Source organism: Myxine glutinosa, chromosome 4 (assembly GCF_964187855.1).
Source record: "Myxine glutinosa chromosome 4, kmMyxGlut1.1, whole genome shotgun sequence".
NCBI lineage: Eukaryota > Metazoa > Chordata > Myxini > Myxiniformes > Myxinidae > Myxine > Myxine glutinosa.
Genome location: NC_136264.1, coordinates 24,078,057 through 24,104,518, shown reverse-complemented (window position 1 = coordinate 24,104,518; position 26,462 = coordinate 24,078,057). Strand labels below are relative to the sequence as shown.

At 36.5% G+C, this 26,462-nt stretch overlaps 1 protein-coding gene across 1 annotated transcript in view; it reads left to right on the top strand.

Annotated features, from left to right (window-relative positions):
- The window catches only part of LOC137424495 (receptor-type tyrosine-protein phosphatase H-like), a 398,906-nt gene that overhangs the window by 331,868 nt on the left and 40,576 nt on the right, over positions 1-26,462 (top strand). Inside the window, exon 6 of the mRNA XM_078775524.1 lies at positions 21,135-21,254. Coding sequence (XP_078631650.1) covers positions 21,135-21,254 — 120 coding nt within the window. The remainder of the gene's footprint in view (positions 1-21,134; positions 21,255-26,462) is intronic.

Below are 26,462 nucleotides of genomic sequence, written 5' to 3'. Positions count from 1 at the left end.
ATCTCCTCTGCTTGGATCTTTATGACAATTATTACCCCAAAATCTCCTCTGCTTTGATCTTTATCACAATTATTACCCCAAAATCTCCTCTGCTTTGATCTTTATCACAATTATTACCCCAAAATCTCCTCTGCTTTGATCTTTATCACAATTATTACCCCAAAATCTCCTCTGCTTGGATCTTTATGACAATTATTACCCCAAAATCTCCTCTGCTTTGATCTTTATCACAATTATTACCCCAAAATCTCCTCTGCTTTGATCTTTATCACAATTATTACCACAAAATCTCCTCTGCTTTGATCTTTATCACAATTATTACCACAAAATCTCCTCTGCTTTGATCTTTATCACAATTATTACCACAAAATCTCCTCTGCTTTGATCTTTATCACAATTATTACCCCAAAATCTCCTCTGCTTTGATCTTTATCACAATTATTACCACAAAATCTCCTCTGCTTTGATCTTTATCACAATTATTACCACAAAATCTCCTCTGCTTTGATCTTTATCACAATTATTACTGCAAAATCTCCTCTGCTTTGATCTTTATCACAATTATTACCACAAAATCTCCTCTGCTTGGATCTTTATCACAATTATTACTGCAAAATCTCCTCTGCTTTGATCTTTATGACAATTATTACCACAAAATCTCCTCTCCTTTGATCTTTATCACAATTATTACTGCAAAATCTCCTCTCCTTTGATCTTTATCACAATTATTACTGCAAAATCTCCTCTCCTTTGATCTTTATCACAATTATTACCACAAAATCTCCTCTGCTTTGATCTTTATCACAATTATTACCACAAAATCTCCTCTGCTTTGATCTTTATCACAATTATTACTGCAAAATCTCCTCTGCTTTGATCTTTATCACAATTATTACCACAAAATCTCCTCTGCTTTGATCTTTATCACAATTATTACCCCAAAATCTCCTCTGCTTTGATCTTTATGACAATTATTACCCCAAAATCTCCTCTGCTTGGATCTTTATCACAATTATTACCCCAATATCTCCTCTGCTTTGATCTTTATCACAATTATTACCCCAAAATCTCCTCTGCTTTGATCTTTATCACAATTATTACCACAAAATCTCCTCTCCTTTGATCTTTATCACAATTATTGCCCCAAAATCTCCTCTGCTTTGATCTTTATCATAATTATTACCCCAAAATCTCCTCTGCTTTGATCTTTATCATAATTATTACCACAAAATCTCCTCTGCTTTGATCTTTATCACAATTATTACCCCAAAATCTCCTCTGCTTTGATCTTTATGACAATTATTACCCCAAAATCTCCTCTGCTTTGATCTTTATCACAATTATTACCCCAAAATCTCCTCTGCTTTGATCTTTATCACAATTATTACCCCAAAATCTCCTCTGCTTTGATCTTTATCACAATTATTACCCCAAAATCTCCTCTGCTTTGATCTTTATCACAATTATTACCCCAAAATCTCCTCTGCTTGGATCTTTATGACAATTATTACCCCAAAATCTCCTCTGCTTTGATCTTTATCACAATTATTACCCCAAAATCTCCTCTGCTTTGATCTTTATCACAATTATTACCCCAAAATCTCCTCTGCTTTGATCTTTATCACAATTATTACCCCAAAATCTCCTCTGCTTTGATCTTTATCACAATTATTACCCCAAAATCTCCTCTGCTTGGATCTTTATCACAATTATTACCCCAAAATCTCCTCTGCTTTGATCTTTATCACAATTATTACCCCAAAATCTCCTCTGCTTTGATCTTTATCACAATTATTACCCCAAAATCTCCTCTGCTTTGATCTTTATCACAATTATTACCACAAAATCTCCTCTCCTTTGATCTTTATCACAATTATTGCCCCAAAATCTCCTCTGCTTTGATCTTTATCATAATTATTACCCCAAAATCTCCTCTCCTTTGATCTTTATCACAATTATTACCCCAAAATCTCCTCTCCTTTGATCTTTATCACAATTATAACTGCAAAATCTCCTCTCCTTTGATCTTTATCACAATTATAACTGCAAAATCTCCTCTCCTTTGATCTTTATCACAATTATTACCCCAAAATCTCCTCTGCTTTGATCTTTATCACAATTATTACCCCAAAATCTCCTCTCCTTTGATCTTTATCACAATTATTACCCCAAAATCTCCTCTCCTTTGATCTTTATCACAATTATAACTGCAAAATCTCCTCTCCTTTGATCTTTATCACAATTATAACTGCAAAATCTCCTCTCCTTTGATCTTCATCACAATTATTACCACAAAATCTCCTCTCCTTTGATCTTTATCACAATTATTACCCCAAAATCTCCTCTGCTTTGATCTTTATCACAATTATTACCACAAAATCTCCTCTGCTTTGATCTTTATCACAATTATTACCACAAAATCTCCTCTGCTTTGATCTTTATCACAATTATTACCCCAAAATCTCCTCTGCTTGGATCTTTATGACAATTATTACCACAAAATCTCCTCTCCTTTGATCTTTATCACAATTATTACCACAAAATCTCCTCTGCTTTGATCTTCATCACAATTATTACCACAAAATCTCCTCTGCTTGGATCTTTATGACAATTATAACTGCAAAATCTCCTCTGCTTGGATCTTTATCACAATTATTACCCCAAAATCTCCTCTCCTTTGATCTTTATCACAATTATTACTGCAAAATCTCCTCTCCTTTGATCTTTATCACAATTATTACCCCAAAATCTCCTCTGCTTTGATCTTCATCACAATTATTACCCCAAAATCTCCTCTGGTTTGATCTTCATCACAATTATTACCCCAAAATCTCCTCTCCTTTGATCTTCATCACAATTATTACCACAAAATCTCCTCTGCTTTGATCTTTATCACAATTATTACCCCAAAATCTCCTCTCCTTTGATCTTCATCACAATTATTACCCCAAAATCTCCTCTGGTTTGATCTTCATCACAATTATTACCCCAAAATCTCCTCTCCTTTGATCTTTATGACAATTATTACCCCAAAATCTCCTCTGCTTGGATCTTTATGACAATTATTACCCCAAAATCTCCTCTGCTTGGATCTTTATCACAATTATTACCCCAAAATCTCCTCTGCTTGGATCTTTATCACAATTATTACCCCAAAATCTCCTCTGCTTTTATCTTTATGACAATTATTACTGCAAAATCTCCTCTGCTTTGATCTTTATCACAATTATTACCCCAAAATCTCCTCTGCTTTGATCTTTATCACAATTATTACCCCAAAATCTCCTCTGCTTTGATCTTTATGACAATTATTACTGCAAAATCTCCTCTGCTTGGATCTTTATCACAATTATTACCCCAAAATCTCCTCTGCTTTGATCTTTATGACAATTATTACTGCAAAATCTCCTCTGCTTTGATCTTTATCACAATTATTACCCCAAAATCTCCTCTGCTTTGATCTTTATCACAATTATTACCACAAAATCTCCTCTGCTTGGATCTTTATGACAATTATAACTGCAAAATCTCCTCTCCTTTGATCTTTATCACAATTATTACTGCAAAATCTCCTCTGCTTTGATCTTCATCACAATTATTACCCCAAAATCTCCTCTGGTTTGATCTTCATCACAATTATTACCCCAAAATCTCCTCTCCTTTGATCTTTATCACAATTATTACCCCAAAATCTCCTCTGCTTGGATCTTCATCACAATTATTACCCCAAAATCTCCTCTGCTTTGATCTTCATCACAATTATTACCCCAAAATCTCCTCTGGTTTGATCTTCATCACAATTATTACCACAAAATCTCCTCTGCTTTGATCTTTATCACAATTATTACCCCAAAATCTCCTCTGGTTTGATCTTCATCACAATTATTACCCCAAAATCTCCTCTCCTTTGATCTTCATCACAATTATTACCACAAAATCTCCTCTGCTTTGATCTTTATCACAATTATTACCCCAAAATCTCCTCTCCTTTGATCTTCATCACAATTATTACCCCAAAATCTCCTCTGGTTTGATCTTCATCACAATTATTACCCCAAAATCTCCTCTCCTTTGATCTTTATCACAATTATTACCCCAAAATCTCCTCTGCTTTGATCTTTATCACAATTATTACCCCAAAATCTCCTCTGCTTTGATCTTCATCACAATTATTACCCCAAAATCTCCTCTCCTTTGATCTTCATCACAATTATTACCCCAAAATCTCCTCTCCTTTGATCTTTATCACAATTATTACCCCAAAATCTCCTCTGCTTTGATCTTTATCACAATTATTACCCCAAAATCTCCTCTGCTTTGATCTTCATCACAATTATTACCCCAAAATCTCCTCTCCTTTGATCTTCATCACAATTATTACTGCAAAATCTCCTCTGCTTTGATCTTTATCACAATTATTACCCCAAAATCTCCTCTGCTTTGATCTTTATCACAATTATTACCACAAAATCTCCTCTGCTTTGATCTTCATCACAATTATTACCACAAAATCTCCTCTGCTTGGATCTTTATGACAATTATAACTGCAAAATCTCCTCTCCTTTGATCTTTATCACAATTATTACTGCAAAATCTCCTCTCCTTTGATCTTTATCACAATTATTACCCCAAAATCTCCTCTGCTTTGATCTTCATCACAATTATTACCCCAAAATCTCCTCTGGTTTGATCTTCATCACAATTATTACCCCAAAATCTCCTCTCCTTTGATCTTCATCACAATTATTACCACAAAATCTCCTCTGCTTTGATCTTTATCACAATTATTACCCCAAAATCTCCTCTCCTTTGATCTTCATCACAATTATTACCCCAAAATCTCCTCTGGTTTGATCTTCATCACAATTATTACCCCAAAATCTCCTCTCCTTTGATCTTTATCACAATTATTACCCCAAAATCTCCTCTGCTTGGATCTTCATCACAATTATTACCCCAAAATCTCCTCTGCTTTGATCTTCATCACAATTATTACCCCAAAATCTCCTCTCCTTTGATCTTCATCACAATTATTACCACAAAATCTCCTCTTCTTTGATCTTTATCACAATTATTACCCCAAAATCTCCTCTGCTTTGATCTTCATCACAATTATTACCCCAAAATCTCCTCTCCTTTGATCTTCATCACAATTATTACCACAAAATCTCCTCTGCTTTGATCTTTATGACAATTATTACTGCAAAATCTCCTCTGCTTGGATCTTTATGACAATTATTACCCCAAAATCTCCTCTCCTTTGATCTTTATCACAATTATTACCCCAAAATCTCCTCTGCTTTGATCTTTATCACAATTATTACCCCAAAATCTCCTCTGGTTTGATCTTTATCACAATTATTACCCCAAAATCTCCTCTCCTTTGATCTTTATCACAATTATTACCCCAAAATCTCCTCTGCTTTGATCTTTATCACAATTATTACCCCAAAATCTCCTCTGCTTTGATCTTTATCACAATTATTACCCCAAAATCTCCTCTGCTTTGATCTTTATCACAATTATTACCCCAAAATCTCCTCTGCTTTGATCTTTATCACAATTATTACCCCAAAATCTCCTCTGCTTTGATCTTTATCACAATTATTACCACAAAATCTCCTCTGCTTTGATCTTTATCACAATTATTACCCCAAAATCTCCTCTGGTTTGATCTTTATCACAATTATTACCCCAAAATCTCCTCTGCTTGGATCTTTATGACAATTATTACCCCAAAATCTCCTCTGGTTTGATCTTTATCACAATTATTACCCCAAAATCTCCTCTGCTTGGATCTTTATGACAATTATTACCCCAAAATCTCCTCTCCTTTGATCTTTATCACAATTATTACCCCAAAATCTCCTCTGCTTTGATCTTTATCACAATTATTACCCCAAAATCTCCTCTGCTTTGATCTTTATGACAATTATTACCCCAAAATCTCCTCTGGTTTGATCTTTATCACAATTATTACCCCAAAATCTCCTCTCCTTTGATCTTTATCACAATTATTACCCCAAAATCTCCTCTGCTTTGATCTTTATCACAATTATTACCCCAAAATCTCCTCTGCTTTGATCTTTATCACAATTATTACCCCAAAATCTCCTCTGGTTTGATCTTTATCACAATTATTACCCCAAAATCTCCTCTGCTTTGATCTTTATCACAATTATTACCACAAAATCTCCTCTGCTTTGATCTTTATCACAATTATTACCCCAAAATCTCCTCTGGTTTGATCTTTATCACAATTATTACCCCAAAATCTCCTCTGCTTGGATCTTTATGACAATTATTACTACAAAATCTCCTCTGCTTTGATCTTTATCACAATTATTACCCCAAAATCTCCTCTGGTTTGATCTTTATCACAATTATTACCACAAAATCTCCTCTGGTTTGATCTTTATCACAATTATTACCCCAAAATCTCCTCTGCTTGGATCTTTATGACAATTATTACTGCAAAATCTCCTCTGCTTTGATCTTTATGACAATTAATACCCCAAAATCTCCTCTCCTTTGATCTTTATGACAATTATTACTGCAAAATCTCCTCTGCTTTGATCTTTATGACAATTATTACCCCAAAATCTCCTCTGCTTGGATCTTTATGACAATTATTACTGCAAAATCTCCTCTGCTTTGATCTTTATGACAATTATTACTGCAAAATCTCCTCTGCTTTGATCTTTATCACAATTATTACCCCAAAATCTCCTCTGCTTGGATCTTTATGACAATTATTACTGCAAAATCTCCTCTGGTTTGATCTTTATCACAATTATTACCACAAAATCTCCTCTGCTTGGATCTTTATGACAATTATTACTGCAAAATCTCCTCTGGTTTGATCTTTATCACAATTATTACCACAAAATCTCCTCTGCTTGGATCTTTATGACAATTATTACCCCAAAATCTCCTCTGCTTTGATCTTTATCACAATTATTACTACAAAATCTCCTCTGCTTTGATCTTTATGACAATTATTACTGCAAAATCTCCTCTGCTTTGATCTTTATCACAATTATTACCCCAAAATCTCCTCTGCTTTGATCTTTATCACAATTATTACCCCAAAATCTCCTCTGGTTTGATCTTTATCACAATTATTACCCCAAAATCTCCTCTGCTTGGATCTTTATGACAATTATTACTACAAAATCTCCTCTGGTTTGATCTTTATCACAATTATTACCACAAAATCTCCTCTGCTTGGATCTTTATCACAATTATTACCCCAAAATCTCCTCTGGTTTGATCTTTATCACAATTATTACCACAAAATCTCCTCTGCTTGGATCTTTATGACAATTATTACCCCAAAATCTCCTCTGCTTTGATCTTTATCACAATTATTACCCCAAAATCTCCTCTGGTTTGATCTTTATCACAATTATTACCCCAAAATCTCCTCTGCTTGGATCTTTATGACAATTAATACCCCAAAATCTCCTCTCCTTTGATCTTTATGACAATTATTACTGCAAAATCTCCTCTGCTTTGATCTTTATGACAATTATTACTGCAAAATCTCCTCTGGTTTGATCTTTATCACAATTATTACCACAAAATCTCCTCTGCTTGGATCTTTATCACAATTATTACCCCAAAATCTCCTCTGGTTTGATCTTTATCACAATTATTACCACAAAATCTCCTCTGCTTGGATCTTTATGACAATTATTACCCCAAAATCTCCTCTGCTTTGATCTTTATCACAATTATTACCCCAAAATCTCCTCTGGTTTGATCTTTATCACAATTATTACCCCAAAATCTCCTCTGCTTGGATCTTTATGACAATTAATACCCCAAAATCTCCTCTCCTTTGATCTTTATGACAATTATTACTGCAAAATCTCCTCTCCTTTGATCTTTATCACAATTATTACCCCAAAATCTCCTCTGCTTGGATCTTTATCACAATTATTACCCCAAAATCTCCTCTCCTTTGATCTTTATGACAATTATTACTGCAAAATCTCCTCTGCTTGGATCTTTATGACAATTATTACCCCAAAATCTCCTCTGCTTTGATCTTTATCACAATTATTACCCCAAAATCTCCTCTGCTTTGATCTTCATCACAATTATTACCCCAAAATCTCCTCTCCTTTCATCTTTATCACAATTATTACCCCAAAATCTCCTCTGCTTTGATCTTTATCACAATTATTACCACAAAATCTCCTCTGCTTTGATCTTTATCACAATTATTACCACAAAATCTCCTCTGCTTTGATCTTTATCACAATTATTACCCCAAAATCTCCTCTGGTTTGATCTTTATCACAATTATTACCACAAAATCTCCTCTGCTTTGATCTTTATGACAATTAATACCCCAAAATCTCCTCTGCTTGGATCTTTATGACAATTATTACTGCAAAATCTCCTCTGCTTTGATCTTTATCACAATTATTACCCCAAAATCTCCTCTGGTTTGATCTTTATCACAATTATTACCACAAAATCTCCTCTGCTTGGATCTTTATGACAATTATTACTACAAAATCTCCTCTGGTTTGATCTTTATCACAATTATTACCACAAAATCTCCTCTGCTTGGATCTTTATGACAATTATTACCCCAAATCTCCTCTGCTTTGATCTTTATCACAATTATTACTACAAAATCTCCTCTGCTTTGATCTTTATGACAATTATTACTGCAAAATCTCCTCTGCTTTGATCTTTATCACAATTATTACCCCAAAATCTCCTCTGCTTTGATCTTTATCACAATTATTACCCCAAAATCTCCTCTGGTTTGATCTTTATCACAATTATTACCCCAAAATCTCCTCTGCTTGGATCTTTATGACAATTATTACTACAAAATCTCCTCTGGTTTGATCTTTATCACAATTATTACCACAAAATCTCCTCTGCTTGGATCTTTATCACAATTATTACCCCAAAATCTCCTCTGGTTTGATCTTTATCACAATTATTACCACAAAATCTCCTCTGCTTGGATCTTTATCACAATTATTACCACAAAATCTCCTCTGCTTGGATCTTTATGACAATTATTACCCCAAAATCTCCTCTGCTTTGATCTTTATCACAATTATTACCCCAAAATCTCCTCTGGTTTGATCTTTATCACAATTATTACCCCAAAATCTCCTCTGCTTGGATCTTTATGACAATTAATACCCCAAAATCTCCTCTCCTTTGATCTTTATGACAATTATTACTGCAAAATCTCCTCTGCTTGGATCTTTATGACAATTATTACCCCAAAATCTCCTCTGCTTTGATCTTTATCACAATTATTACCCCAAAATCTCCTCTGCTTTGATCTTCATCACAATTATTACCCCAAAATCTCCTCTCCTTTGATCTTTATCACAATTATTACCCCAAAATCTCCTCTGCTTTGATCTTCATCACAATTATTACCCCAAAATCTCCTCTCCTTTGATCTTTATCACAATTATTACCCCAAAATCTCCTCTGCTTGGATCTTCATCACAATTATTACCCCAAAATCTCCTCTGCTTTGATCTTCATCACAATTATTACCCCAAAATCTCCTCTCCTTTGATCTTCATCACAATTATTACCACAAAATCTCCTCTGCTTTGATCTTCATCACAATTATTACCCCAAAATCTCCTCTCCTTTGATCTTTATCACAATTATTACCCCAAAATCTCCTCTGCTTTGATCTTCATCACAATTATTACCCCAAAATCTCCTCTCCTTTGATCTTTATCACAATTATTACCCCAAAATCTCCTCTGCTTGGATCTTCATCACAATTATTACCCCAAAATCTCCTCTGCTTTGATCTTCATCACAATTATTACCCCAAAATCTCCTCTGCTTTGATCTTCATCACAATTATTACCCCAAAATCTCCTCTGCTTGGATCTTTATCACAATTATTACCCCAAAATCTCCTCTGCTTTGATCTTTATCACAATTATTACCCCAAAATCTCCTCTGCTTTGATCTTCATCACAATTATTACCCCAAAATCTCCTCTCCTTTGATCTTCATCACAATTATTACCACAAAATCTCCTCTGCTTTGATCTTTATGACAATTATTACTGCAAAATCTCCTCTGCTTGGATCTTTATGACAATTATTACCCCAAAATCTCCTCTGCTTTGATCTTTATCACAATTATTACCCCAAAATCTCCTCTCCTTTGATCTTTATGACAATTATTACCACAAAATCTCCTCTCCTTTGATCTTTATCACAATTATTACCCCAAAATCTCCTCTGCTTGGATCTTTATGACAATTATTACCCCAAAATCTCCTCTGCTTTGATCTTTATCACAATTATTACCCCAAAATCTCCTCTCCTTTGATCTTTATGACAATTATTACCACAAAATCTCCTCTCCTTTGATCTTTATCACAATTATTACCCCAAAATCTCCTCTGCTTTGATCTTTATCACAATTATTACCCCAAAATCTCCTCTCCTTTGATCTTTATCACAATTATTACCCCAAAATCTCCTCTGGTTTGATCTTTATCACAATTATTACCACAAAATCTCCTCTGGTTTGATCTTTATCACAATTATTACCCCAAAATCTCCTCTGCTTTGATCTTTATGACAATTAATACCCCAAAATCTCCTCTCCTTTGATCTTTATGACAATTATTACTGCAAAATCTCCTCTGCTTTGATCTTTATGACAATTATTACCCCAAAATCTCCTCTGCTTGGATCTTTATGACAATTATTACTGCAAAATCTCCTCTGCTTTGATCTTTATGACAATTATTACTGCAAAATCTCCTCTGCTTTGATCTTTATCACAATTATTACCCCAAAATCTCCTCTTGTTTGATCTTTATCACAATTATTACCACAAAATCTCCTCTGCTTGGATCTTTATGACAATTATTACTGCAAAATCTCCTCTGGTTTGATCTTTATCACAATTATTACCACAAAATCTCCTCTGCTTGGATCTTTATGACAATTATTACCCCAAAATCTCCTCTGCTTTGATCTTTATCACAATTATTACTACAAAATCTCCTCTGCTTTGATCTTTATGACAATTATTACTGCAAAATCTCCTCTGCTTTGATCTTTATCACAATTATTACCCCAAAATCTCCTCTGCTTTGATCTTTATCACAATTATTACCCCAAAATCTCCTCTGGTTTGATCTTTATCACAATTATTACCCCAAAATCTCCTCTGCTTGGATCTTTATGACAATTATTACTACAAAATCTCCTCTGGTTTGATCTTTATCACAATTATTACCACAAAATCTCCTCTGCTTGGATCTTTATCACAATTATTACCCCAAAATCTCCTCTGGTTTGATCTTTATCACAATTATTACCACAAAATCTCCTCTGCTTGGATCTTTATGACAATTATTACCCCAAAATCTCCTCGGCTTTGATCTTTATCACAATTATTACCCCAAAATCTCCTCTGGTTTGATCTTTATCACAATTATTACCCCAAAATCTCCTCTGCTTGGATCTTTATGACAATTAATACCCCAAAATCTCCTCTCCTTTGATCTTTATGACAATTATTACTGCAAAATCTCCTCTGGTTTGATCTTTATCACAATTATTACCCCAAAATCTCCTCTGCTTGGATCTTTATGACAATTAATACCCCAAAATCTCCTCTCCTTTGATCTTTATGACAATTATTACTGCAAAATCTCCTCTGGTTTGATCTTTATCACAATTATTACCACAAAATCTCCTCTGCTTGGATCTTTATCACAATTATTACCCCAAAATCTCCTCTGGTTTGATCTTTATCACAATTATTACCACAAAATCTCCTCTGCTTGGATCTTTATGACAATTATTACCCCAAAATCTCCTCTGCTTTGATCTTTATCACAATTATTACCCCAAAATCTCCTCTGCTTTGATCTTCATCACAATTATTACCCCAAAATCTCCTCTCCTTTGATCTTTATCACAATTATTACCCCAAAATCTCCTCTGCTTTGATCTTTATCACAATTATTACCCCAAAATCTCCTCTGCTTTGATCTTTATCACAATTATTACCACAAAATCTCCTCTGCTTTGATCTTTATCACAATTATTACCCCAAAATCTCCTCTGCTTTGATCTTTATCACAATTATTACCCCAAAATCTCCTCTCCTTTGATCTTTATCACAATTATTACCCCAAAATCTCCTCTGCTTGGATCTTTATCACAATTATTACCCCAAAATCTCCTCTGCTTGGATCTTTATCACAATTATTACCCCAAAATCTCCTCTGCTTTGATCTTTATGACAATTAATACCCCAAAATCTCCTCTCCTTTGATCTTTATCACAATTATTACCCCAAAATCTCCTCTCCTTTGATCTTTATCACAATTATTACCCCAAAATCTCCTCTGCTTGGATCTTTATCACAATTATTACCCCAAAATCTCCTCTGCTTGGATCTTTATCACAATTATTACCCCAAAATCTCCTCTCCTTTGATCTTTATGACAATTATTACTGCAAAATCTCCTCTCCTTTGATCTTTATCACAATTATTACCCCAAAATCTCCTCTGCTTGGATCTTTATCACAATTATTACCCCAAAATCTCCTCTCCTTTGATCTTTATGAGAATTATTACTGCAAAATCTCCTCTGCTTGGATCTTTATGACAATTATTACCCCAAAATCTCCTCTGCTTTGATCTTTATCACAATTATTACCCCAAAATCTCCTCTGCTTTGATCTTCATCACAATTATTACCCCAAAATCTCCTCTCCTTTGATCTTTATCACAATTATTACCCCAAAATCTCCTCTGCTTTGATCTTTATCACAATTATTACCCCAAAATCTCCTCTGCTTTGATCTTTATCACAATTATTACCACAAAATCTCCTCTGCTTTGATCTTTATCACAATTATTACCCCAAAATCTCCTCTGGTTTGATCTTTATCACAATTATTACCACAAAATCTCCTCTGCTTGGATCTTTATGACAATTATTACTGCAAAATCTCCTCTGCTTTGATCTTTATCACAATTAATACCCCAAAATCTCCTCTGCTTGGATCTTTATGACAATTATTACTGCAAAATCTCCTCTGCTTTGATCTTTATCACAATTATTACCCCAAAATCTCCTCTGCTTTGATCTTTATCACAATTATTACCACAAAATCTCCTCTGCTTTGATCTTTATCACAATTATTACCCCAAAATCTCCTCTGGTTTGATCTTTATCACAATTATTACCACAAAATCTCCTCTGCTTGGATCTTTATGACAATTATTACTGCAAAATCTCCTCTGCTTTGATCTTTATGACAATTAATACCCCAAAATCTCCTCTGCTTGGATCTTTATGACAATTATTACTGCAAAATCTCCTCTGCTTTGATCTTTATCACAATTATTACCCCAAAATCTCCTCTGGTTTGATCTTTATCACAATTATTACCACAAAATCTCCTCTGCTTGGATCTTTATGACAATTATTACTACAAAATCTCCTCTGGTTTGATCTTTATCACAATTATTACCACAAAATCTCCTCTGCTTGGATCTTTATGACAATTATTACCCCAAAATCTCCTCTGCTTTGATCTTTATCACAATTATTACTACAAAATCTCCTCTGCTTTGATCTTTATGACAATTATTACTGCAAAATCTCCTCTGCTTTGATCTTTATCACAATTATTACCCCAAAATCTCCTCTGCTTTGATCTTTATCACAATTATTACCCCAAAATCTCCTCTGGTTTGATCTTTATCACAATTATTACCCCAAAATCTCCTCTGCTTGGATCTTTATGACAATTATTACTACAAAATCTCCTCTGGTTTGATCTTTATCACAATTATTACCACAAAATCTCCTCTGCTTGGATCTTTATCACAATTATTACCCCAAAATCTCCTCTGGTTTGATCTTTATCACAATTATTACCACAAAATCTCCTCTGCTTGGATCTTTATCACAATTATTACCACAAAATCTCCTCTGCTTGGATCTTTATGACAATTATTACCCCAAAATCTCCTCTGCTTTGATCTTTATGACAATTATCACCCCAAAATCTCCTCTGCTTTGATCTTTATCACAATTATTACCCCAAAATCTCCTCTGGTTTGATCTTTATCACAATTATTACCCCAAAATCTCCTCTGCTTGGATCTTTATGACAATTAATACCCCAAAATCTCCTCTCCTTTGATCTTTATGACAATTATTACTGCAAAATCTCCTCTGCTTGGATCTTTATGACAATTATCACCCCAAAATCTCCTCTGCTTTGATCTTTATCACAATTATTACCCCAAAATCTCCTCTGGTTTGATCTTTATCACAATTATTACCCCAAAATCTCCTCTGCTTGGATCTTTATGACAATTAATACCCCAAAATCTCCTCTCCTTTGATCTTTATGACAATTATTACTGCAAAATCTCCTCTGCTTGGATCTTTATGACAATTATTACCCCAAAATCTCCTCTGCTTTGATCTTTATCACAATTATTACCCCAAAATCTCCTCTGCTTTGATCTTCATCACAATTATTACCCCAAAATCTCCTCTCCTTTGATCTTTATCACAATTATTACCCCAAAATCTCCTCTGCTTTGATCTTCATCACAATTATTACCCCAAAATCTCCTCTCCTTTGATCTTTATCACAATTATTACCCCAAAATCTCCTCTGCTTGGATCTTCATCACAATTATTACCCCAAAATCTCCTCTGCTTTGATCTTCATCACAATTATTACCCCAAAATCTCCTCTCCTTTGATCTTCATCACAATTATTACCACAAAATCTCCTCTGCTTTGATCTTCATCACAATTATTACCCCAAAATCTCCTCTCCTTTGATCTTTATCACAATTATTACCCCAAAATCTCCTCTGCTTTGATCTTCATCACAATTATTACCCCAAAATCTCCTCTCCTTTGATCTTTATCACAATTATTACCCCAAAATCTCCTCTGCTTGGATCTTCATCACAATTATTACCCCAAAATCTCCTCTGCTTTGATCTTCATCACAATTATTACCCCAAAATCTCCTCTGCTTTGATCTTCATCACAATTATTACCCCAAAATCTCCTCTGCTTGGATCTTTATCACAATTATTACCCCAAAATCTCCTCTGCTTTGATCTTTATCACAATTATTACCCCAAAATCTCCTCTGCTTTGATCTTCATCACAATTATTACCCCAAAATCTCCTCTCCTTTGATCTTCATCACAATTATTACCACAAAATCTCCTCTGCTTTGATCTTTATGACAATTATTACTGCAAAATCTCCTCTGCTTGGATCTTTATGACAATTATTACCCCAAAATCTCCTCTGCTTTGATCTTTATCACAATTATTACCCCAAAATCTCCTCTCCTTTGATCTTTATGACAATTATTACCACAAAATCTCCTCTCCTTTGATCTTTATCACAATTATTACCCCAAAATCTCCTCTGCTTGGATCTTTATGACAATTATTACCCCAAAATCTCCTCTGCTTTGATCTTTATCACAATTATTACCCCAAAATCTCCTCTCCTTTGATCTTTATGACAATTATTACCACAAAATCTCCTCTCCTTTGATCTTTATCACAATTATTACCCCAAAATCTCCTCTGCTTTGATCTTTATCACAATTATTACCCCAAAATCTCCTCTCCTTTGATCTTTATGACAATTATTACCACAAAATCTCCTCTCCTTTGATCTTTATCACAATTATTACCCCAAATTCTCCTCTGCTTGGATCTTTATCACAATTATTACCCCAAAATCTCCTCTCCTTTGATCTTTATGACAATTATTACTGCAAAATCTCCTCTGCTTTGATCTTTATCACAATTATTACCCCAAAATCTCCTCTCCTTTGATCTTTATCACAATTATTACCCCAAAATCTCCTCTGCTTGGATCTTTTTGACAATTATTACCCCAAAATCTCCTCTCCTTTGATCTTTATCACAATTATTACCCCAAAATCTCCTCTGCTTGGATCTTTTTGACAATTATTACCCCAAAATCTCCTCTCCTTTGATCTTTATCACAATTATTACCCCAAAATCTCCTCTCCTTTGATCTTTATGACAATTATTACTGCAAAATCTCCTCTGCTTTGATCTTTATCACAATTATTACCCCAAAATCTCCTCTCCTTTGATCTTTATCACAATTATTACCCCAAAATCTCCTCTGCTTGGATCTTTTTGACAATTATTACCCCAAAATCTCCTCTCCTTTGATCTTTATCACAATTATTACCCCAAAATCTCCTCTCCTTTGATCTTTATCACAATTATTACTGCAAAATCTCCTCTGCTTGGATCATTATGACAATTATTACCCCAAAATCTCCTCTGCTTTGATCTTTATGACAATTATTACCCCAAAATCTCCTCTACTTTGATCTTTATGACAATTATTACTGCAAAATCTCCTCTCCTTTGATCTTTATCACAATTATTACCCCAAAATCTCCTCTCCTTTGATCTTTATCACAATTATTACCCCAAAATCTCCTCTCCTTTGATCTTTATCACAATTATTACCCCAAAATCTCCTCTGCTTGGATCTTTATGACAATTATTACCCCAAAATCTCCTCTGCTTGGATCTTTATGACAATTATTACCCCAAAATCTCCTCTACTTTGATCTTTATGACAATTATTACTGCAAAATCTCCTCTCCTTTGATCTTTATCACAATTATTACCCCAAAATCTCCTCTCCTTTGATCTTTATGACAATTATTACCACAAAATCTCCTCTGCTTGGATCTTCATCACAATTATTACCCCAAAATCTCCTCTCCTTTGATCTTTATCACAATTATTACCCCAAAATCTCCTCTGCTTTGATCTTCATCACAATTATTACCCCAAAATCTCCTCTCCTTTGATCTTTATCACAATTATTACCCCAAAATCTCCTCTGCTTGGATCTTTTTGACAATTATTACCCCAAAATCTCCTCTCCTTTGATCTTTATCACAATTATTACCCCAAAATCTCCTCTGCTTGGATCTTTTTGACAATTATTACCCCAAAATCTCCTCTCCTTTGATCTTTATCACAATTATTACCCCAAAATCTCCTCTCCTTTGATCTTTATGACAATTATTACTGCAAAATCTCCTCTGCTTTGATCTTTATCACAATTATTACCCCAAAATCTCCTCTCCTTTGATCTTTATCACAATTATTACCCCAAAATCTCCTCTGCTTGGATCTTTTTGACAATTATTACCCCAAAATCTCCTCTCCTTTGATCTTTATCACAATTATTACTCCAAAATCTCCTCTCCTTTGATCTTTATCACAATTATTACTGCAAAATCTCCTCTGCTTGGATCATTATGACAATTATTACCCCAAAATCTCCTCTGCTTTGATCTTTATGACAATTATTACCCCAAAATCTCCTCTACTTTGATCTTTATGACAATTATTACTGCAAAATCTCCTCTCCTTTGATCTTTATCACAATTATTACCCCAAAATCTCCTCTCCTTTGATCTTTATCACAATTATTACCCCAAAATCTCCTCTCCTTTGATCTTTATCACAATTATTACCCCAAAATCTCCTCTGCTTGGATCTTTATGACAATTATTACCCCAAAATCTCCTCTGCTTGGATCTTTATGACAATTATTACCCCAAAATCTCCTCTACTTTGATCTTTATGACAATTATTACTGCAAAATCTCCTCTCCTTTGATCTTTATCACAATTATTACCCCAAAATCTCCTCTCCTTTGATCTTTATGACAATTATTACCACAAAATCTCCTCTGCTTGGATCTTTATGACAATTATTACTGCAAAATCTCCTCTGCTTTGATCTTTATCACAATTATTACCCCAAAATCTCCTCTCCTTTGATCTTTATGACAATTATTACCACAAAATCTCCTCTCCTTTGATCTTTATCACAATTATTACCCCAAAATCTCCTCTGCTTGGATCTTTATCACAATTATTACTGCAAAATCTCCTCTGCTTTGATCTTTATCACAATTATTACCCCAAAATCTCCTCTGCTTGGATCTTTATCACAATTATTACTGCAAAATCTCCTCTGCTTGGATCTTTATGACAATTATTACTGCAAAATCTCCTCTGCTTTGATCTTTATCACAATTATTACCCCAAAATCTCCTCTCCTTTGATCTTTATGACAATTATTACTGCAAAATCTCCTCTGCTTTGATCTTTATCACAATTATTACCCCAAAATCTCCTCTCCTTTGATCTTTATCACAATTATTACCCCAAAATCTCCTCTGCTTGGATCTTTTTGACAATTATTACCACAAAATCTCCTCTACTTTGATCTTTATGACAATTATTACCACAAAATCTCCTCTGCTTGGATCTTTATCACAATTATTACCCCAAAATCTCCTCTCCTTTGATCTTTATCACAATTATTACCCCAAAATCTCCTCTGCTTGGATCTTTATCACAATTATTACCCCAAAATCTCCTCTCCTTTGATCTTTATGACAATTATTACTGCAAAATCTCCTCTCCTTTGATCTTTATCACAATTATTACCACAAAATCTCCTCTCCTTTGATCTTTATGACAATTATTACCCCAAAATCTCCTCTGCTTTGATCTTTATCACAATTATTACCCCAAAATCTCCTCTGCTTGGATCTTTATGACAATTATTACCCCAAAATCTCCTCTGCTTGGATCTTTATCACAATTATTACCCCAAAATCTCCTCTGCTTGGATCTTTATCACAATTATTACCCCAAAATCTCCTCTGCTTTGATCTTTATGACAATTATTACCCCAAAATCTCCTCTGCTTGGATCTTTATGACAATTATTACCCCAAAATCTCCTCTGCTTTGATCTTTATCACAATTATTACCCCAAAATCTCCTCTGCTTTGATCTTTATCACAATTATTGCCCCAAAATCTCCTCTGGTTTGATCTTTATCACAATTATTACCCCAAAATCTCCTCTGCTTTGATCTTTATGACAATTATTACCCCAAAATCTCCTCTGCTTGGATCTTTATCACAATTATTGCCCCAAAATCTCCTCTGGTTTGATCTTTATCACAATTATTACCCCAAAATCTCCTCTACTTTGATCTTTATGACAATTATTACCCCAAAATCTCCTCTGCTTTGATCTTTATGACAATTATTACCCCAAAATCTCCTCTGCTTTGATCTTTATGACAATTATTACTGCAAAATCTCCTCTGGTTTGATCTTTATCACAATTATTACCCCAAAATCTCCTCTGCTTGGATCTTTATGACAATTATTACTACAAAATCTCCTCTGGTTTGATCTTTATCACAATTATTACCCCAAAATCTCCTCTGCTTTGATCTTTATGACAATTATTACCCCAAAATCTCCTCTGCTTGGATCTTTATCACAATTATTACCCCAAAATCTCCTCTGCTTTGATCTTTATCACAATTATTACCCCAAAATCTCCTCTGCTTTGATCTTTATCACAATTATTACCCCAAAATCTCCTCTGCTTTGATCTTTATCACAATTATTACCCCAAAATCTCCTCTGCTTTGATCTTTATCACAATTATTACCCCAAAATCTCCTCTCCTTTGATCTTTATGACAATTATTACTGCAAAATCTCCTCTGCTTTGATCTTTATCACAATTATTACCCCAAAATCTCCTCTGCTTTGATCTTTATGACAATTATTACCCCAAAATCTCCTCTGCTTGGATCTTTATCACAATTATTGCCCCAAAATCTCCTCTGGTTTGATCTTTATCACAATTATTACCCCAAAATCTCCTCTACTTTGATCTTTATGACAATTATTACCCCAAAATCTCCTCTGCTTTGATCTTTATCACAATTATTACCCCAAAATCTCCTCTGCTTTGATCTTTATGACAATTTATTACTGCAAAATCTCCTCTGGTTTGATCTTTATCACAATTATTACCCCAAAATCTCCTCTGCTTGGATCTTTATGACAATTATTACTACAAAATCTCCTCTGGTTTGATCTTTATCACAATTATTACCCCAAAATCTCCTCTGCTTTGATCTTTATGACAATTATTACCCCAAAATCTCCTCTGCTTGGATCTTTATCACAATTATTACCCCAAAATCTCCTCTGCTTTGATCTTTATCACAATTATTACCCCAAAATCTCCTCTGCTTGGATCTTTATCATAATTATTACCCCAAAATCTCCTCTGCTTTGATCTTTATCACAATTATTACCCCAAAATCTCCTCTGATTGGATCTTTATGACAATTATTACCCCAAAATCTCCTCTGCTTGGATCTTTATCACAATTATTACCCCAAAATCTCCTCTGCTTTGATCTTTATCACAATTATTACCCCAAAATCTCCTCTGCTTTGATCTTTATCACAATTATTACCCCAAAATCTCCTCTGCTTTGATCTTTATCACAATTATTACCCCAAAATCTCCTCTGCTTTGATCTTTATCACAATTATTACCCCAAAATCTCCTCTGCTTTGATCTTTATCACAATTATTACCACAAAATCTCCTCTGCTTGGATCTTTATGACAATTATTACCCCAAAATCTCCTCTACTTTGATCTTTATCACAATTATTACCCCAAAATCTCCTCTGCTTTGATCTTTATCACAATTATTACCCCAAAATCTCCTCTGCTTTGATCTTTATCACAATTATTACCCCAAAATCTCCTCTGCTTTGATCTTTATCACAATTATTACCCCAAAATCTCCTCTGCTTTGATCTTTATCACAATTATTACCCCAAAATCTCCTCTGCTTTGATCTTTATCACAATTATTACCCCAAAATCTCCTCTGCTTTGATCTTTATCACAATTATTAGCCCAAAATCTCCTCTGCTTTGATCTTTATCACAATTATTACCCCAAAATCTCCTCTGCTTTGATCTTTATCACAATTATTACCACAAAATCTCCTCTGCTTGGATCTTTATGACAGTATTTTTGTCAAGCTTGAGGTTTTGTAATGAACATCCTTCTTGTCTTTTGATTGAAAGAAAAGGTTGATGCAAGAATACTTTACGTTGGGAATTACTCACATGGTGTCCTTCATTTATTATCATTTATATTGGTGTTTCTGTCGAAAAAAATCAGAGGCGCCTTCACCTTCACCTTCATCTGCTGTAACACAAGTGGGAACATATACAACTGTAACCGAATCACCATCCTCGGTGTCCACTGTGAAAAGTACCACTCATCTAACTTCGACCAGAGGTATTCCGTGATGTTTCATCCACAAAAGGAAATTGCCTTTAAAACCTGATTTTTGCTTCCCCTGCAAGTAACATAACAACGAGTTACCTGCGATCACCAAGGATAAGCTTCCACTGACCAGTGAAGGCTTACCATTGTCGATCTCCCTTCGCACATGATCCAATGTTCGCCATGTTTTTTTCAGACCACCATATTACCTTGACTTTCAACATTTAGAGATAGAGGGTAAATAAAAAAAATGTATTCCCATCTACAATCTATCCATAAAACTCCACATCATGAAAATGGGAGGAAGATTATTCAAGTTATGATAAAAAAGGTGTTTTTTGTTAATTCGGTCACAATGCGAAAAAGGTACGTCAAGAAAACGAAACAAATATCAGGTTTGGTTTCTTTCAAGTGCAGTATCATGATGCAAGAATATCTTGGAAGTCCAAGCGGTCGTTGAGATTCCGTATTGGCAAAATTGAGCGATGACAAACAACGCAAGGACAACGGAGAAAATGAAACGTACAACTTATTAACTTCAATTGTTGTCATGATATAATTTTCAATTTATTGACGGAGTTTAACTAATCCAAGTCAAATGACATTGAAATCATCATAAAATCAAAAAGCACAGGTAGCTTCAAATTAATCCAAACCTTTGGGTTGGTGTTGGCTGGTGTTGGCTTCGCGGTTAGGGTGCCGGCTTGGGATCCGAGGATGCTGGGTTCGAATCCCGGTCGATCGCTGAATTAACGCCAGGGGGGTTGACTCAGCCTGTCATCCTTCCGAGGTCGGCAAATTTGAGTACCAGCTTGCTGGGTGTGTACCCCGATTTAGAATAGGTACACCGTATCCCTGTGCATCGTAAGAGGCGACCAAGGGTTGGCGTCAGGAAGGGCATCCGGCCATAAAAACATTGCCTCAAACAGGGAACCATGATTGTCATGGGGCCCGCAAGGCTAACCCCCGCTCTAGCAGGGAAAAATGGCCTTAAAACGATCATTCTTTGAGAAAATTATCATATGAACAAGAATGACCGCATTCTGGTCACAACCTGCAACACAAAATATATATATATATATATATATATATTCACCTCCTCTGTTCAGTCAACTCTCTCATTCTTGCTGAAGAACGGCTCAGCCTACATTTTCTAATCTGTATCATTAAACTTGTCCCGTGTCTGTCCCATGTTCCCATGTGAATGAATATGGTTCGATGGACTGATAGAGCTGTGTCTGTCCCGTGTTCCTATATAAATGAATAATATTCGATCGATAAGATTAATAGTGATTCCGAACAGGGTATTTACTTCATATATATATTTATATATCTTTCCTCAGCTTTGTCGTGTGTGTGTGTCATTTGTCATTATCTCCATATGCGGGTTTCAGAAGGAGGAACGGAGCACTCCCAGGTCTCGAAGTATCCACCTCCATTTCTGAAAGGGATCATGATTGATGGACCAGTTTGTGACGTTTTCTTATTCTCAAAGTTTTGTTCCGAGAGCTCTTTTGAGGATCGTCACCAATCTTTGGACAGCTTCCAACTGCAGTTTGTTTGTTGTAATATTCCCAGGGATTATTTTTAAGATCTCCGCAAAGTTGTTTTTATTATTCCCGTTAGTAATAGAAGAACGGGGGTCCTGAAGCACACTAAAATTTAACATTGAAGTCAATGGAGAAAATTAAGGAAAATGACTCGCTATATTTTCAATTTGATTTTATCCTCCAATTACTTCATACTAGGGCATGCCCGTACTATATTTATATCTAAAATTATATCCCCCCCCCCCCTCTATTTACATGAAATGGTTTGGTCCAAAGCGAACGGCTTGCGAGTACGGTGACAATCCCCCCCCCCCCCCCCTCTATTTACATGAAATGGTTTGGTCCAAAGCGAACGGCTTGCGAGTACGGTGACAATCCCCCCCCTCTATTTACATGAAATGGTTTGGTCCAAAGCGAACGGCTTGCGGAGTTTGGTAAAGAAATCGCCATAGCGTGCACAAATGCGCAGGAAAGCGAAAGAATCGCAAATTAGTTTTAATTAGTTTTAAAACATAGTTTAACGCCAACATAGCGGCAACATAGTTTGCCAACGTGAAATAAATGAATACGCTCTCAAATGTGCCGTCCGAGGCAGAGTCTGTTCGCCACGTTCGGCACACGTGATAGCTCGCTGCTCTCTGATTGGTTGAATCGTTTTTTGGACATAGCTCGGTAACTACTTGTCCGATTAATATGAAACCTTGAAAAGGCACATCCTCAGGTCCCCAGCAATATACCTGGCAAGTTTCAAGTATATCGGACCGGTAGTTGTCGAGAAACAGCGGTCGCATACACACAGACACACACACACACAGAGATTCCTGGAATTATAGATAGATCCTCAATATTTCAAGATGTTCAACAGACATTCGCTGACGCTGATTCTCACTCACTACGTTCGTTCACTGTTAGTCGGCGCATTCAATACCCCATTCTCGTACTACTTGTGGTGGAAGGGAAAATTGGTGGATAGGGAATTAGAGGGGTGGGGGGAGGAGAGGGAGGAATGGGAGAAGGGGGACTGCATTTGATTATACTCACGAAGTGGACTAATGAATATTTGTTTATTTTTTATTTTAGGAAAAAAATCAAATTTTCCTTTAACACTCATCACCATCAAGTATATTAACAAATATTTGTTTTTTTATACTTGAAATATATGTTTGAACTTGGTTCTTGGTGCAAGTATCTTTGTTGAGCAGAGATGAAATTGCTAAATCACCAAGAAAATTTTATTTTAAGCAAAGAAGCATCTCTAAATATTACCTTATAAATGGAGCACTGTTATAATATGGAGAAAACCCTGACAATGATGAAATTTTAAAAGTTTGTCAATAAACCGAAATCTATTCAGGAGGCTGTGGAACAATGTGATAGATACTATCGTGCAACTCTGGTTAACACCAGAGTCGCGGATGGCCTAAACGGTCTTATTCGGAGGCAACTACCCAAACTCGGATTTTACAATGGCCGCGCGGGAGGTAGAAGGAAAATGGATGGCTGCGGCAAAAGCTTACCTGGATCGCACTGACGGCAGCTTCGATCCTGCAAGGAAAATCAACTCGACACGGGCACAGGTATAACAGGGGATGCAAAATAATACAAGGGTTTATTCAAAATAAAAGCAAGGACAGGAAAATGTACGCGCCGGTAATAAAATATACTAAATCCTATATTCGGGATCCCGCACACCAGACTCAACAAATACAGACGGGGGGATGGATTAAAGGAAAATAATGGTCTCGTCGTGTGAAATGTAATCACGGATGCGGCCTTATCTCGTCTGTCGTCTTGCGTTGTTTGCCGTCCAACATGGCTCCGTTCAGCGTCCCATGTGGCCCTCTCCGACCGCCTCCGAGCACCACCAGGCCTCGCTCCAAGCACCACAGCAACGCGAAGGCCCGAGCCAGCGCCCACTCCGTTCGCACACGAGGCCCCAAAGCAGGGAAAGCACCGCGCATCCAATGCAGGCTAGCGGCTCCAAGCGAGGTCAAAAACAAGCGAACTCCACTCGGGCTACACCTCAGCCCAACTCGGGATAACTCATGCTGCGAACTCCTCTTCTGCTCACGCGCCACCCAGCTCTCAACCCTGCTTGCCAACTGCGTGCACTCCAGCGGGTCTCAAGACTCACTGCCAGAAGCAACTGCTCTGAACCAACTCTTGGCCAACTCACTCGCAGACTTAACAATCGCGTTCGGCGCTCGCTGATCTCTCCTCTTGAACCAACAACCGTGAACCAACTGCTGCGCAACTCACTCACTCCACCAAAGTCCTGCCGCACCTCGTATATCACTCCGCGGCGGTGACGTCAGCCTTTGCGTGCTACCCAATCAGTGGCCTCCACCGACTCGTTGGCTCGCTCAGGCCCCTTCCTACCACGCCACCCCAACACTCGTTCTCCGTTCCTTGGTCATAGCGCGTGGTACTCAAGGTGGATAGGCCTGTCGGAGTTGTAAATGGCGGCGGGCATGCGGCGGTGTCCTCGCCTGGTTTCCTTCCTAAGTCATGTCAGGGGGAGGGCGTAATTTAGTGTTGCACTAAGGACTTGTCGGAATGTCTATGTGGTGTGCAGTGCCAAAAGGGACAAAGGTTTGGCTAACCAGGTGAGGACACACAGGGGTGTTACTCTTTAATCCCTAACTCTACTTAATACACGAACCTCCTGGTAGATTCACAAGTATACTCCTTACCCGACAAAACGCCTACACATGAAGAACTTATTACAGGGTCAGATTCCTTACCGCGACACCTCGAAGCATGTTACTTACTCAGCTCTATCTGCTCTACATATCACTACCCCGCCAGACATAACAATACTTTAAAACAGCTCCAAATAACTCCTTTAAGAAATCAACGTCACTAACTATTAGACTTGGGTGCTTAATACAAGGTGAAAAGAGGAACCCATTTTTAAGAACGACTCTTAGACGACCAAATAATGATGAAGTTTCTTGAGAGCGGTCTCATGGAAGAGCTACTCAGGATTGAGGAGGATTGTAGTCCAGGAATAAGGTATTGTTGCGAATATGGAATTTGGCCTCCATATCCGCTTGTAAATATTCCCCTATTTCCCCAATACTCCCCAACTATCCCCAATCCCCCATTCCCTAGTCCCATTGTCTGTAAACAACACTCTGTAGAACCGACCTTCCCCTTTTCCCCCATTAAATGTCGTGCCCAGGTTCACCGCATCACACGTAGACAACTATAGGACATCTGGCTAGTTATTCTTAGTCTATGTCAGTTAAGGACTCGTTTCCATTAATTCTGACTCTTCGTTGCACCAGAATGTGATTATATGGCATCAGTAGTGAGTTTAGGACCTTCCCATACCTCCTCCCATCTTTTTCCCGAAACAACAACAACAACAACAACAACGGCGCGCGCGGGGAGGGTGCGTCCTCACTCCGGCTCGGTTAGCCGCCATTACCCACGCGCTCCACGGGGTTCCCACGAAGGGGCTGGCTGTCAGCTCCTCGTCAAGGGCGGAGCCTGGTAACCCCCCCGCACCCAATCAGAAGGGCGGACCGATTCCAGCTGGGGCGGAGCTAACGAGCCGAGGGCGTGTCACTCCCCGCCGGATATACGCGGCCACTTACCGGACGTGACGTCAGATGCGCCCCCAGCTTGGAGAAAGAAAGCCACCTTCGAGCGCTGAGTCAGATGC